Source organism: Bombus vosnesenskii, unplaced genomic scaffold (assembly GCF_011952255.1).
Source record: "Bombus vosnesenskii isolate JDL3184/JDL3185 unplaced genomic scaffold, Bvos_JDL3184-5_v1.1 scf7180000013304, whole genome shotgun sequence".
In the NCBI taxonomy this organism is placed as follows: domain Eukaryota; kingdom Metazoa; phylum Arthropoda; class Insecta; order Hymenoptera; family Apidae; genus Bombus; species Bombus vosnesenskii.
This window is the reverse complement of record NW_022882953.1, coordinates 660,068-675,983: the sequence shown is the minus strand read 5'-3', so window position 1 is coordinate 675,983 and position 15,916 is coordinate 660,068. Positions and strand designations below refer to the sequence as shown.

The 15,916-nt window shown below is 38.1% G+C and overlaps 1 protein-coding gene across 1 annotated transcript; it reads right to left on the bottom strand.

Moving 5' to 3' along the window:
• Window positions 1–4,119: 4,119 nt before the first annotated feature.
• On the bottom strand, window positions 4,120–5,092 carry LOC117234220. The gene has a single exon (XM_033495208.1). It carries the CDS (start codon window positions 5,053–5,055, stop codon window positions 4,120–4,122), a length of 936 nt encoding a protein of 311 aa, XP_033351099.1. The 5' UTR covers window positions 5,056–5,092.
• Window positions 5,093–15,916: the final 10,824 nt, after the last annotated feature.

Sequence of the window (15,916 nt, the reverse complement as noted above, 5' to 3'; positions counted from 1 at the left end):
CGAGCATGAACTAACCTATTTCCGAATCAATCTCTTTGTTCATGTTCAAGGAAGAAATTCGCTCGTGACATCGAATGTTCGTAAGTGACAAAAATCGATTTTACGTCGAAAAGATTGATTGCGGCACCTACATTGATCGGGCACTTTTTTGCTCCTTTTGGTGAGTACTACAAGCCCTTAAAGTATCGGACCCTTTTTTTTAACACCCTACATGTATAACAGTACTTTGCTTTACTTGCGCCTTACACTTCTACCAAATATCAGTTAAAGCTCCTAGAAGATTTATCGAAAAGTTGTCCATTTACAGAGTCAAATACATATTATAATATTTGGTATTCATACATTGCAATATTTACACAATATTTAGCCTCTATTCAGCTTTCATTTTTCTTTTTATTACGTTGCGTGGATATTCGTAGCGTAGTTACAATATTTAGTAAAATTTGTTTCATTAATCGTGCTTGTAAACATATAAAATTTCATAAATATGAACAATTCGTCTATCAGATACGGTTCTACGTAATCTCTATCGATTCCTCGTCTGTTTCACATTATTGTAAATCGTAGACATCAAATCTACCAGAACGATATCTGCAACGTGAGTGACATTCAACTGCAAGGATATTCATCCATCGTGGTCACCTTGCGAAAAATAGGATTCAGCGCGAGGAAGAGTAAACCAGAGATTGGTTCGGCAATGACGTATCGAATTTTGAACCAAGAAAACTTCCGCTGACACTTTTGTGCGTCGACTTCACGGCGCTCGACTATTCGACCATACAGCAAAAGATCATGATCCTTTGGCTGGCAGCCCTTTTGTCGATGACAAAGGAGTTGACAAAACATGACAATCATAACAGCCATAAGTCTCATAACTGACGTGGGTGGAGTTGTCCTGGCCGAGACTACCGGCCGACAAAGCTTTGTACGCGAGCCTTCTAGCTAGACAAACATTATTTTGACAAGTCCCGTTGAAGAGAAAGACTCATCCCTCTCGGTTTATCATGGTATTACGGAAAAATTATGCGTAGGTTGCACAGACAGCTCGAATTTATCGAGCGTCGCAGTGGAAACGGAAGCTGAAAGGGCGACGACGATCAGGAATTTTCGTGCGAGAAATTGAGTGAAGGGTGGACAGTATATGAATTGTTTGTGGAACAGATGAAATATATTTTAATGAACCAATATGTCTTAGTTTGGCCTAAGTGCTTTTGGAACGTCAATTATTATATGGATTATTATATAGAAAGCTAACATCGTTGAGGATACTGAGGAATCTTTATGCGAAGAACTGAATGGAAATTGGATTTAGCGTGGATCGTTTGTAGAGCAGATGAGATATATTTTGACGAACCAATATAGTTTAGTTTGGACTACTTGCTTTTTGTTGTAGACTCTTACAAAGTTAATAGCGCTGAGCATACAGAGGAATTTTTATATGAGAAATTGGATGGAAATTGAATTGAGTGTGGATTAGTTTTAGAGCAGATGAGATATATTTTATATCTATATAATTATATACATATTGAGGGTGAATGATGTGTGGATTGTTTGAAAAGTAAATGAAATGTATTTTGATGAATCGATAAATGTATTGTAGTTCGGATTAATTGATCGTGGAGCATCCAACATCAATTAGATTTTTATAGAAACAGTGAACAACAGCGTTGAGGATATTGAGAAATTGTGTGAAAAACAAGAATCGATTAAAACATGATTTGGGATATTATCAACTCTTACCATAAAAATATCCACAAGTCAGTAATCTTGATAGACAAAAGAATTTCTCGAAAGAGAAATAATTTCCAAGGGTGCAGAGAAAATTCCCAAGTATGTTCATCCTAAGCTTCGAACGTTTAATCTCACGCTTGGTTCCCCGCGATCAACGTGAATCACGTGGAAATAAAGACGATGTTTCTGCAACCCCAGGAAACATCGGCGATTGATTGCACGGGGCTGTAGCCATTACAATTGCAGCATGAACGTCGAGGGTCCTAGGTACACCGAAAGATCATTCGGAAAGATCTACGATCCACGGTCTATTTTCTGAGGCTATTAGTCTGCCGAGTTAATTCGTTGGAGGAAAAGCTATTCGCGAGTAAATAGATAGGACGCGCTGAATCGTGCTATAACGCGCCAATTGCAATGAAAATAGGAATTAGTGGTAGAGGTTTAATTAAATTTTATAGCTTGAGGATATTGAATGATTGAGGACATATATATCATCATGGTACGATACGGTTTGTAGTCTAATGATTTGATAACTAAACCTCGACTTATAAAATACTGACAAACAAAACAAAATTTTATTCTTGCATTCCACCTTCTGAATTTTTAGTTTTATTGAGAAAGCTTGTAAAACGTTGTATTATGTGATATAGTAGAGACGTTGATAGAAAAATATGTTTACCTATAGACGATTAATAGGTTGAATTATAAATCCTTATTCGGTCCATAAATAAAATTTGTCGTTTAAAAAATTTTTTTAGAAACAGTCAGACAACTAACGAATGAAATAAAATAGTATAAAATTGTACAAGAATTTACATCCCCTTCTTTATTAATTTATTTCATCAATTTCCTAATTTACGGTACCTTATGTAAACAACGTTATTTTCTAGACACTCGCTACAAGAATTCTATAATTATAATTATAACTAACTTATCCAAAAATAAACGCAAAAATCAAAACCATCAATCCAAAGACAACCAGACGAATGACAAAAAAAAAAACTAAAAACCAATTCCACTTAATCACAAGCAACACCTTGATTCCAGCCCCTCTGCGCATCCACCTGGACAGGTGTGACAATGTCGCGATCGTACGTGTCATCACAAAGAAACGGACGTCCACTAGGAATCGCCGAATCAAATTCCTCTCTCTTTCTCTCCCTTTCTCCAAACCTCCACTCCTTGCCCTTCACGCCCTCGATCTATTGAAAAATGTCCGGAATCATTACTTTTCTCACCCTCGTGACGTCCTCCCCCTTTGAGGTTCCCCAAACACTTGGAAGAACGAAAACCACGCCACGATCCGGCAATTATCGTAGACCAAGCGCGAGTGCGTGACTATGATAAATCTATGATAGAGCTACTCGGGATTTATTGCGCGGCTGGCGCGAATTCGATTCCGGTTGGACCACAGCTCGCGCCGATTGCAAGGGTGCGATCGGCCACAGTGTGATCGTCGCGGGGATATCGACCAATCCAGATCGTAGCATGGTAATAAAAATATCGGGGAGCACCGTATGACATGGCTGCCATCGAATCTTTACGAACCGCGTGTGTCAAGGGACCATTTTTCTCTTGTGGTTGCTTTTCGTCCGTGACGAAACGCGAGTCTTGCTTTAGATGTGGAATGCATTGGGTGGAAAGGAATGGAAGTGTCAGAAAATACGCGTGTCGCGTGAGTAGGTTGGGTAGATTATTGTATATTAGTAAAGTGCGAATTTTTATACAATTCCATACTAAATTAGAGAAATGCAACCTACATACAAATTTATTTCTCCCATTAAATGTTATAGCAAATACTTCAATACTAAATACGAAGACAGTATCGAATCTGCGTATCTTTGCATATTAAATACTATTGGAGATTGTATTACGCGTTTAGTAATGAGAGGATGTGTACACAAATTCATATCTCTGTGATCAAAACTAAGGAAATAGAATCTAAGCTAACTTTCTATTCTGACATCTGCTCGTATTATTTTACTTAGCAATTTCGATTAATCAACAGTTCATTTTATTTTATTTTTTTTTATTTATTATTGTTTTGTCCGTGCTTTTTAGCTTTGGACGAACTTTCGGTTTTATATCTCTTACATCTAATTCTCTTCTTATATGTCAACCTCTCCTCTTTTCCACTCTATTCTATTGCACTACCTTGCTTATTCTACCTCTAAAAACTAAACATTAGGAACTATAAATTATCAACTAATGACTAAAAAACTATTGCAACTTTGGTCTTTAGCCTCCTTGCTGTGCCTCTTTCTTGTCGTTTGCCCTTCTCTTCTCTATTATTACTTTCTGTTCTGCTAACCCTTCTCCAGTCTCGTTTAGCGTTTTTCATATGTCCTTTGGTCCTCCCGTTATTTCACATCCTTCTATATACATGCTTTAGGTCTTCTTCTTTCCTTCTGCATAGTCTGCATCTTGTTTCCCCTCTTCTTTCCAGTATTCCCTTACTTTGGTCTCGTTTCCGTATCTGAATCTTGCCAGTATTCTTCTGTCTTTCCATTTCATCTTCCCTTCTAAGTACTTTGGTAATTTCTCTTTGACTATGTTTCTGTAGTGTATATTATACTTGCATTCCCTTATCCTTTTCCCCCTCTCTTCTGTTTCTCTCTTTCTTCTGTCTTCTATAATTTGGTCTGCTGTCATCCTTTCTTGCTCCTCTCCTGTTTCTATCTGCGTCCCTCCTTTTGCCACCTCTTCTAGTCCCTTCTTTCTCTTTTTTGCTCTTTTCTCTTCCTGACCATTCCCCCATTCTCTCTCTCTTTCCTTTATGCATTCCATTACTAATTCCTTTTTTGATTCTAGGGCTTCATCTACGTACCTTGCTACTCTTTTTAATACTTTTTCTTTTATTTCTACTAATTTGCATTCCTCTACCAATATATAATTTGGTGTTGTCATATCTAAGCCTAATATCCATTTCACATATCCCCTTTGAACTCTGTCCAGTCTTTCTTCCATGTTCCAGCCCCATACCTCTGCTTCAAACAGCGCCACGCTCTCTATCAGTGCTCCAAACATCTTCATTCTCCTTTTGTAGTCCTGTTTGAATATTCTTTCTCCCACGCTCCATGTTTTCTTCATTGCAATTGTTACTCTCTTTTTCCTATCTTGTATGTGCTTCTCATCACTTCCGCTTTTCTGCAGTATATACCCTAGGTATCTTATCTCGTCCACCTCTTCTAATTCTTGCTCTCCCCATTTCCATTTTCTTTGCCTCCTTTTGTTCCTTCTTTTTTCAAAGACTACTATTTTCGTCTTTTCCGTGCTCAGCTCCAAATCGGCTTCCTTCAAAAAATTGTTGAGTCTCTTCAACATCTCCTTTAACTCCTCTTTTCTATCCGCCACCAGCACAATATCGTCTGCACATGTCAATGACAATTTATTTTAATTAATTAACGCATTATCGAATCTATTATTGTTGAAACGAAGAAAACCACATCCTTATTTTCTAAATATTCCTCACCCACCCCTCCTAATACCCACCTTCATTCAAAAATTTATCTTCAAGAAGCATCATTCACGTGTCAAAAGATAATCGTGTCGTTGCAAAGAAAGGGAACAGACAACCGAGATTCTGGTGAGCATATATTACCGATGCTTTTTTCCAGAAGAGCGTTCACCCTCGTGTACCAAGGTGTGGCCTCGAAGACCCCAATGATCATCGTCATCTTGTCTTCGGGGCGCGCCATCAACGCGTGCTAAGCACGAGCTCTCGCCCCGTTTTTTTCTTTTTTCTGCTGCTTCTCATCGACCACAGCTCATTCTTCTTCCACGAGGGATCCGAGAACAACAGGCCCGCCCCTTGTTTTATCTAAATTCCCTCCCCTGTTCCACGCGTGGATCGTCGGCCTTTTCGGTCTATTTGGCAACATCTTTAAAAGAGATAGGATAATTCAGGTACAGATGGACTGCCGAAGAAAAGAACCAAATAAGTATTTCTCTAACGCACATATTCTAAATTTATTTTCTATCTTAAATTATCAATCGTGGCAGATAGATACCAATCATTCCTGAAGAAATTTTATTAAGAAGATTTGTTAACCTATCACTTTATGTCAATTAATGCTTATTTTAATCTATGAAACATTTAACGTGCCCTTGTTTTTATTACAGTCATGCGAATTAACCGTGAACGACAATATTATAATTTAATTTCTATTTCAATTATTCTATATTTTCAATTATCAAATCGTTAGTGTGTCGGTGCCTTTTTTATAGTAATTTCAATCGAGCTATACTCGATAAAAGAGTATACTATAGTAATAGAAAATAAAAGAATAAACATTCATGGACCTTAACTTTCTTCAAAACGTTCAATTTTTATGTCCATATCCGACAGCATCTAGGCAACTGTTTCATTTTCAAGGAGTGAGTCAAGACAAACCCGAGAAGAAACCCAAGAGAGACGTGATCATCGGATAAACGTTGCTCAAATTATATTCCTCTAAAATTGATCGAAAATTCAAGAATGCAAGTCCTTGATCTAGGTAACTACGTTCCTGATAAATATCTCACGAATCGGATAAGAGTTTGTGCTAGAAGCAAATGATCAGACCACGAAGAATGGTCCATTAAGGTAACCCTAGCCCTCTCAAGTGGTTGCACGGCTGCCGATCGTTCATCGGACGTCTTCTGGTAATTGGCGAACTTCAGACGAATAATTTCCATTCACCGGTACCTGCCAGTAATTATATGATATATCGGATTCGGCTAATAGGGAGCACTCGAGGGTCCGAGGACGGTGTAATCGATGACATCGAGTTAATCGATTCGCGATATGCATCCTCGAAACCTGTTGTGTCTCTTCTCATTACCATTTCTTCTACCTCTTCTTCTTCGTCTTCCTTCTTCTTTAGTCGCCCGATATCGTGAATTCGATCTAATTATTAATGCATAGATTTAGGAAAAAAGAAAAGGGAAAAAATCCTAGAATATCTGAAAAATTAACAAAACAAAAAGAAATCTCTATTTTGTATTATATTAAAAGTTAGTGTGCGAATAATATTGAACTTTCAGTTAAGAAGAAAACATACGAATAAGGAATAAAGGAGCGTTGTTCTCTCGTTACTCTATATATACACGCGTGGCCGCGCTTTTCTAAACGAGTAACTTAATCCGATTTCTCAACCGAGACAATAAACCACCATACTTTGTGTATGTCCCTATATATCCATTATAAGTACATCTATATACGTATAGGAAAAAAGGGAGAGACGTTAACCAAGGGCAGATGCTTGAACTGTGTTAAAAAAGAGAGCGCGTGCCAGTGTCGGACGACTAAAAATACTCGAACGCCCCCATCAACCACGCCCGCTATAAAGTCTCTCCTCGTGTACCTTAAAATCCATGAAAGCGCCCTAACAGCCCCCTACTCTTAATCTTTATCCTATCGGTGTTTCTCGTAACGAGTGAGAGTCATTAATTCCGATAATTAGCGGCCTTGTCCGTCCGCGACCGCTGTTGATCACCGACTGTTAAAAAGAGGAAAAGAAACTGCTTGGTTCGTGGACCTTTTTACGTGATTAGTGACCGAATAAAACTTATACGCTTCTGCGAATATGTTTTCATTCTGTAGAAAATTTTTGCTTCGAGTCTTGCATATTATCGGTAATTACTTAGAGCTGTGGATAATTATTGGAGCAAGTAACGTTATTAAGAAATCGGAAGAAAGTTTTAGAGGGAGAGAAATTACGACTAACTATATGAAAATGGAGAGAAAGTTTCAGCGGAGCAGAAGTTTGGTGGAATTATTCGAATATTATTCAGAGATAGGAAGAAATTTAATAGATAATAATTAGAGGAAAATTTTAAAGGAGCAAGATTTTTTAATAGTTTTATGAATAATCAAAGTTATCAACCAACCATAAAGAAATTTGAATGTGCAAGAGCTTTTGGATAATTATTCCAATAACCAACATTCTTCAAAAATCGGAAAAACATTCGCGTGGAGAAAGATTTGTGAGTAATTGTTCGAATCATTAATATTATTCAAATATTGGAGTAAGACTACAATAAAGAGAGATTCTGGAGTAATTATTCAAACGATCGATCTCTAAACGACTCTCGATTTGACCACTTTATCCAACTTTATTGCAGTACGTTTGACTCCTATACTCTTCGTGTAAAATGAAATATTACTATTTACTATAAAAAGTCAAAATTTTAGCAAAAAGTAATATAAATTACATTTATATGGTATGTTTCCTTTATACTTCCAGTGAAACTCTCGTGTATTTTATAACAAAAAGTTTGACCATTTGATTATTCTCTTTTGTATATCGGTTATGCTCCGTATAATGTATTGCTTCTTACAAATTGGGTTGATTATTTTCCCCAATGCATCCCCATTTCTGTACTTTACCGCGTATATCGCTTATTCCCAGGAATAAAGTAAATCGTGTGCTTTACTTTATTATTTTTTGACAATTTTTAAGTTTTTAATAACAATACCTTTTTTCAACGATTAATCGTTAATTTTTTATCGAATGAAAATATAATCCTCCCTCGTTTTGCTCTATTTTTTCGTAAAATTTATAATAGGAGCGTTTCCTCTACCTTCTTATACTTGTCATCGTTTGATTTTAATTACGCACCAGGTAACGCACTTCTAAAAATAAATTTCGCAGTCTGCTGTTTAAACACTAACAGAAAACAGTAATTATTTAAAAATTCTCAATTGAGAGAATAATCGCGATACCTCGTAATACCAAATAATCCCAATAACTAAGTATCACTACTAACTAAGTTTCAGTTTCCTCTGCCAGAATCCCTTTGGATTCTCGTAACCCAGCAGTCGTGTCCCATAAAAAGCATTCTCGATCGAGGAAAAGCCGAAAGAACGAGACACGAGGAGACAAGCGCGTGCCAATGACACATTGTCTCCCTATTTTCCCCGTCCTCCACGTGCTACGTATCTCGTGGACGTCGGTTTACATATTTTTAACCACTTTTTTCAAATCCGGCACTCGTGTTCCCTCTAGCCAGCTTTTCGTTGCGGTTTCACTCTGTGTCTCTTTTACTCCACGTCGGCAACCTTGTCCTTCTCGGTGCGCAACGCGTGCTACGCGCGCTACACCCCAAAAACTGGATATTTCTGGTCGGAAAAAAGGGCGAAAAAAGCGCGGATTCGTTACACGCGGGAGGGTCGTTCCACGATGCGTGCAAACGTCGCTATGCACGGGGCCAAAAAATCTACGCGAGCAAGAAAGAAGTTGAATACAGAGGGTGAAAGGATAAAAGGAGAGAGAGAGAGAGACAAAAACGTGAGTGAAGAATCGAAAGTTCGAAAAAGGGAAAACCACGCATCTGCGTATATACGTGGTCGGAGGAAACTAGCGAGGGGGATGGGAGCTGTTTCCAAAAAAAGGTGAAAATTTAACGGGGGCCGGAGCACAGGAAGAGGAACGCAGGGAGAAGTGGCGGGGCCTTTTATTTTACGTTGGGCGCGCGCGGAACAATGAAGAGTATCTCGAATCCTTTCATCGATTGTGGAATCATCGATGGTCATGTATGAAATTGCTATTGGGGTGTATCTTATTTGTCAATAATGTTATCTTTATTCTTTACCCAGGACTTGCTTGTAGAACTCAACTGATGCTAGTGAAACTTCACAAGTTCTAAATTACAAGTATCAATAAATTCCTTCGTACGGCAATAATAAATTCGCTGGTAAAACAAATGATATTTAACAAGTAAATTTTGCAAATTCCAGATTATTTCTCCTAATGATTTCCGATTTATCAGACTAAAATGAAATTCTGTTACTATTACGCTGTACGGTACACGATACGCGTTATCTTTCAGTTTAAACAAAACCTAAGCAGAAAATAATATCTAGGAAATGCTAATTCTATAAATTTTCAAAATCGCGATACGGTCTCGAGTAAATGGCAACCTTTGTCCATGTTTGAATGGAACGACGGGGATGAAGAGTATTTCTAAAAGAACTGAAAATTTAACAGGCACCAGTGCACAGCAAGAGCAAAGGGAGAGCGTTCTTTTATTTTATACTGGACGCATGCGGGAACAACGAGGGAATATCTCGAACTCTTTCATCGATTGTGGAACTATCGGTGACCGCGTATAAAAACCGCTATCCGTGATATATTCTTTCACGCTGGCAATCGAATCCTGCCACCATGAGACGTTGCCTCTTTTTGTCGTGGACCGACCTTCATTTAGACACTGGGTTAGTAAGGGAACTCTGAAAGGATTTTTTGGACCTATTTTTCGCTGTCAGGGTTGAAAAAATTCTGTAGACTTTTTCTTCGAATTAATTATCCTTTGATGTAATTATCTTAATTGTTTCAGCTAACGGATTTAGCAAGAAGTAATAGAGAGAGAGAGACAACTTGTTCCAGTTCTTTGTTCTTTTTTTTTTTGTGAAGAATCTTTTAAATCGACAAGAATTAAACTCGAGAACATTTAAAGCGAAACTGCTGTTAATTGAGATCGTTATTACTGTACGTTATTTGCGTAGCCAATCAAGCATCGACGAGCAAACATCGACTTTATGTGCCATAAAATGTGAATTGCCGCCCCTCTACGAGAAACTGCATTTCTGTGTATGATGACATACATGTATATTCGAATAAACGGTCATTGTGTTGGTTTTTGATCGAGTCCGTCAACACGGAATCACCTGTTATTTAATCACCGATGGAAACGAAACTTTTTTGATTAGTGAAATTTTTCAAGTCACGAACTTCAGACTACCGGTGTTAAGTTTCCTTATACGAAAGAAAAACTTTCTTTGTAAAAGAAGCAAAGTTCTACGAGTTAATTTCATAATTACAGTGGCATAGTTAGGTGTGCAAAAATTCTTAAAAATATAAAATTGTTAAATTTTAAGAACTGTTCTTAGATCACAACTATAATTTAAAACTTCTATCTTGCCACAAAACTAATATTATTAGTTACTATTTATTATTATTACTGATTATTTATTAAATTACTATGCACAAGGAAATAGTAGGTTATTAATAGTAATAGAAAATAAAAGAAGGTAGAAAAATAAAATTCCAATTGAAAGTAAATTAAAAGCTTGACGAAATATTAAACATTATTTTTTTGGAGGGAAATATGAATATCTGGCAATTATGAACAACGCGATAATTAATTGTTTAATAACTTATAGATTTTATCAATAAGATTATTTCGAAACTACCAGACCATTTTTTCAAAGTCGCTTCTCTGTCGTTAGTTTCCACTCGCCACAAATTTAACGACGTTCTTCGCACGTTCGAACGTGAAAGAAACTTGTTAGATATCGAGATATCGTTGCACGAACGGACAGGTAGAAAGGAAAAGGTGCGCGGAAGAATCTTCAGGTGCAGAGGTCGGAATCGGATCGACAAAGAATTAATTCTCGAGGACACGTGTGAAGAACATAATACAGGAACCGTATAATACATAAAAATCGAAAACCGGCTTTCGCTTCTATGTAACATCAGGCAAATAACGACACAGCGTGCCGACTAACGACACTTCCCAACATAAAATAGCGTCTGTAACGCGTGATCGTTACCGTTTGACTCTAATCAGATTTTAACCAAAAATAAAATGTACAGATAAGTATTTTATATATGACGATCTTACGTATAACGTGGCAGCTGTGTTGTAATTAATTAGGTGTGTTCCAAAGATGCGAGTATTGGATGGAAACCGATCCAGATTTTAGCCAATGAAGGAACAGATTGATGCACGAATGGTTGTGTTGTGACAGCGGCACGAATTAACGCCCTTTCTTTGAATAAAGGGGTGAGCAGACGTGGCTCAACATGAGAGACCCTTCGAGGGATAGGGTTGTGCAAGGGTTGAATCACAGTGATGGCGGTGTGCCTTACAAAATGGTGGTATAGACTTACGTAATCAATTTCTCCGTATTAAAATTATTTTTGTTAAGGATTTTTAGTGTGATTAAAACCATTATTATATTAGTAGCATAATTTGTATTATGTAAGCAGAAACATAATGGATAATAGGATGTACTTTTAAAAAATTCTTACGCTATCGAATTTATGTGATTCGTTAATGAGGTTGAAATGAAAATTTCTTGAAGGAAATTTTGAAATTTTTGTTTGAAATTAGAAAACAACCTAGTGAAAATTGTAATGAAATACGTAAGTCCATCGTATCATACGATCCATTAATAAATTAAAAAAAAAATTCTTCAAAGAAAAATTCAAAATTCAAAAAAATTCAAAATCAAAATGAATTTGGAGCGTCATATCGACATTAACGTAGTAGAACTATGGTACTAATTCGGTGTTAGTATTTTTACGCGATTAACAAATTAAAACGATTCATCGATAAATGTGTAAGACTAAAATCATTGGAGAGAAGATTCCGAAGGACCTGCTTGATATTCCGCGATAGTTCCTCCATTTCCTGCTTTCTCCGACTTCCAGCTTTATGAACAATAGCGAAGTCAATCTACTTCTAGACATGAATATTCCTGGAAGAACCGTGACTTGTTTCCTGTCACCGGGAATGCCTATATCCGTTGGTGGGCCGCGGCATAAATTTCGAAACATTAGAAATATCAACGCACGGACCTCGTAACTCACCGGAAATGTCACCTCCGCACAGGAAAGGTGCGAACCTGGCTGCTTAATAAGATCTCCGCCTGTTTAAGATGCTCTCAGTGACGTCGAATCTTTCGCGACATTCTTTTGTTTTACACGTGTTTCCGTTATAACGGTGCTCCACCAAGTCACGCAAAATTTACGACTTGCACTTAACGTTGTTATCTTAAATTTTCGTTCTTTGTTTTTCGATGAACTAAGATGATTTAAAATGCGCGAAGAGACGTTGAACTAAATATATCGTTGTTAAAGATAGATAGTTTTCTGAAAGAAAGTTCAAATTCTTTGCATTTCTGTTTTATTTCCCACGTAATCGAACTTCAATTTAATTAACATCCACGGTAAAGTTCCATTTATCCGAACTCGATAGCTCGCCAATTTCCTCACTACCCATTATTTCACGTAATAGGAGTTCACGTTCAGATAAATTTCGTTTCAATAAATGGAGTGCAGATAAACAGAGTTTTACTGTGATCGAATACGTCTTTAAAAAAAGTCCAAGTTCGAAACACAGAGACCACGTGGCACATTCGTAATCTCACCAACTCCTATAGACGCAATCAATTCCGTCTCCTAACGTCTCTTAACAATCATCTTCATAACCAACAAGCTCCAGGGACAACCTCTACCATTGGTACGCCAGCTGTATCCCTCGTCCATCGACGCAACGAGTTTCACGAGTTGGCAATCTCGTTTCTTCCACCCTTCTTCGCTCATCTCTCACACATCGCGTCCATTCGCGTTCCAAGGCGATTTAATGGCAGAACAGGGTACATTCGGTCAGTGGCAAAAGTAACGGCCGAGTGGACACCTTTTCTTCTTCAACCCTCTTTCTGTGAGATCGGACCAGGTTACGTGTAGGGCCTTTACGATCAGTTCGAACGTCCACCCTGTCGGGGTCAAGGGGTTGGCCAGCTGGCGTTGGACGGTTGTGCAATCTGCACGCAAACCCCTCCTTTCTCTGACCGTGGAGACAAGCCTAAAAGGGGACTACTGCAAAGAGACAGAGAGAGAGAGAGAGAGGGAGAGACTGGCAACCGCTGTGCTCGGGGGTTGGTTCGCGTTGCCGCTAACGTTGCTCATTGTCCAAGCTCAATGGCCGTCTGTCCACCGCCATTGTCGCTCGTGATTTCGACCAAGCTTGCGAGACATCGAGACTACCATCCCTGCAGATAAACTTATCGCCGAAAGCTGGTCGATATGCAGGATCGACGCGCGTCGAATCTGCATGCAGTCACCGATGATCGTGATTTATGTGGGAGCATTGGTGTCTTGACGCTTGTGGCTTCATTCGGCGATGTTATCTGCTGCATCGTGAACTATGTACATACGTGTGAATGAGCTGCCGTGCATTGAACGTGGATAATCGCTTTGGTTAATTGTTTAGATGATATATGGCGATACGTATTAGACATTGGCGGGATGGAAATGTTATTGGTAGCTTTGAGTGATTATTGCCTTTGTGGGAACAACGAGAGGCAAGAGGATTTAGGATGATTTTAGATTAAATTTGAATGAGCGAATGAATTATTTTGATTATTTACTGTCGTAGGCATAGATGTTGTTTAGTGTCAAACTGTACGTTGGTATTTGGTAATACATTCGTAAATATCTTCGTTTATAGAGGAAACACGCGATATTCTCTATTTCATTGGTATAATTTTATTTCTTGAAAAAATGTAATAATTTTGTATAACGTAGGTGATTAAAATAAATCTCCGCGGTACGATAATTGGCAAAACAATCGCATTTTCGGTTATACGAAGTTGAGTAACAGATAAAACAGCAATGGCGGTCGTTTACGAGATCCAGCGGAATGAGTCAGAGCAGCTGTACGCTCTTCTATGTTCTAAAGTTTTAGCATTAGATATCTTCCCACTTCTGTATTCCACGGCCTTCCCTTGCCTACGTTCGAAGCAACTGTTCTGCTTATCTGTGTCTGGCGGAAACAACTTTTCCGCCACGAGGCACGACCATTTCGTTTCCCTACTTTCCTTTTTTTTCTCCCGTTTACGCTGTAAGAAAGCGCTTTTATCGTTTTCAAAGACTTAATGTGCGGCTTTTTGAACAATCCAATTCTAAATATTCCTCTTTATGCGCGAAGTTTGAAATAAAACTGGGAAAACTTTCAGCCGAGCCGCGCATGGATAAAAGTAACGATTTATTGACTTATCTTGCTGCAAACAATGCCTTTTACGTATAAAGCAAGACATTTGATGTTGCAACTGAAAAATTTGTTCTCTATGTTTAATAATATTGAGAGAACAGATGTTAGAATTAATACGCTTAGCAACAATTAACAATAAACGAGTAAACATTTCACGAGTTATAGAAGCCCGGCAAATTCATACTCCGAATGAAGAACATGTCGCATAAACCGAATAAACGAAACTGAATGAAAAATACCGCAACAATCGTTGTCCGAATTTTTTAACGGCGATAATACCGCTATTAAACTCCACAATAATACTTCATTGTAACTTAGACCTTTCAACACACGAATGTCCATTCCAACGAAACGCTGTTTACCAAAAAATAAAATTTACTAAACCATAAAGAACATAGTTCCAGTAGCAGGTACTTTGCTACGTACAATTACGCGTTTTCCCTCTCTTTCTCTCTTTTCTAACTCGACTTTTTTATGTGGGCCTCATAGCGGACCCCTTTTGAGACTACCTGAACGCGTGCGTGGCACGTTTCTTCTTTGGATTTTTCCCTTTTTTTTTAGCCGCTACCTGGATCACCTCTCCTGGCCGCAGATGAATTAATATGTCGTGTAATGGATTAAACCCAGGACCTACCCTACGTTTTTCACGCAACCCTCTCTTCACCATCGTCACTGTGGATGCGTTTATACCTGCTCCTCTCACAGTGGGACGCTAGGACACTTATGGTAGTCGACACCATACGAGAAACAGCGAGATCTCGCTTTTCAAAATACCTATCCGTAAACCTAATTTAACCTATTCGTTCAGAATCGATAGGGTTGTACCCCCGTCGACCCTTTCATAGCTCTTTTCTTTCCTCCTTTTTATCTTCTCTTTATTTATCTTTTTTCGTAAGGGCTGCTCACACCCCGAGAAAAACGCGTAATTGGAAAGCGATATATCCTTCCACTCGATAAAAATCGATGCTTTATGAAGTGGGCCGAAATCGTGGCCCCGAAAAAGTGTTTGGTGGAACGAGACATACTGACAGGTTGGAAACCAGCTATAAAAAGGCGGGTATTTACGACGCGTCGTCAAGTAACGATGAAATAAAGAGCTACATGATGAAGTCGGTTTATTAACGCGTTTATTGCGATGCTTCTGTCAATTACCAAAGATATATTGAGTTTAATTAAAGTAATGGATTCGTTGTGGTGAGTTCGATTAACTCCGAGGAAGATTATATTGTTGGAAAATTCTTTGTAATATAATAATTTGACATATTAGTTTATTTATGTTAGGAATTATTATACAGGGAGCATTATAGTGAGTGTTTCTTATATTGAGAATTCCCGTATTTATGGACTATTTAACAATATAATTAAACGGATTGAGGCTTATGCACTGTCTACAGATTTAAGTTTTTCACCATGAAATTTTCCA

Coding starts and splice junctions, on each gene's coding strand:
- LOC117234220 (XM_033495208.1), bottom strand. CDS start 5,055: ATGTTGAAGAGACTCAACAATTTTTTGAAGGAAGCCGATTTGGAGCTG.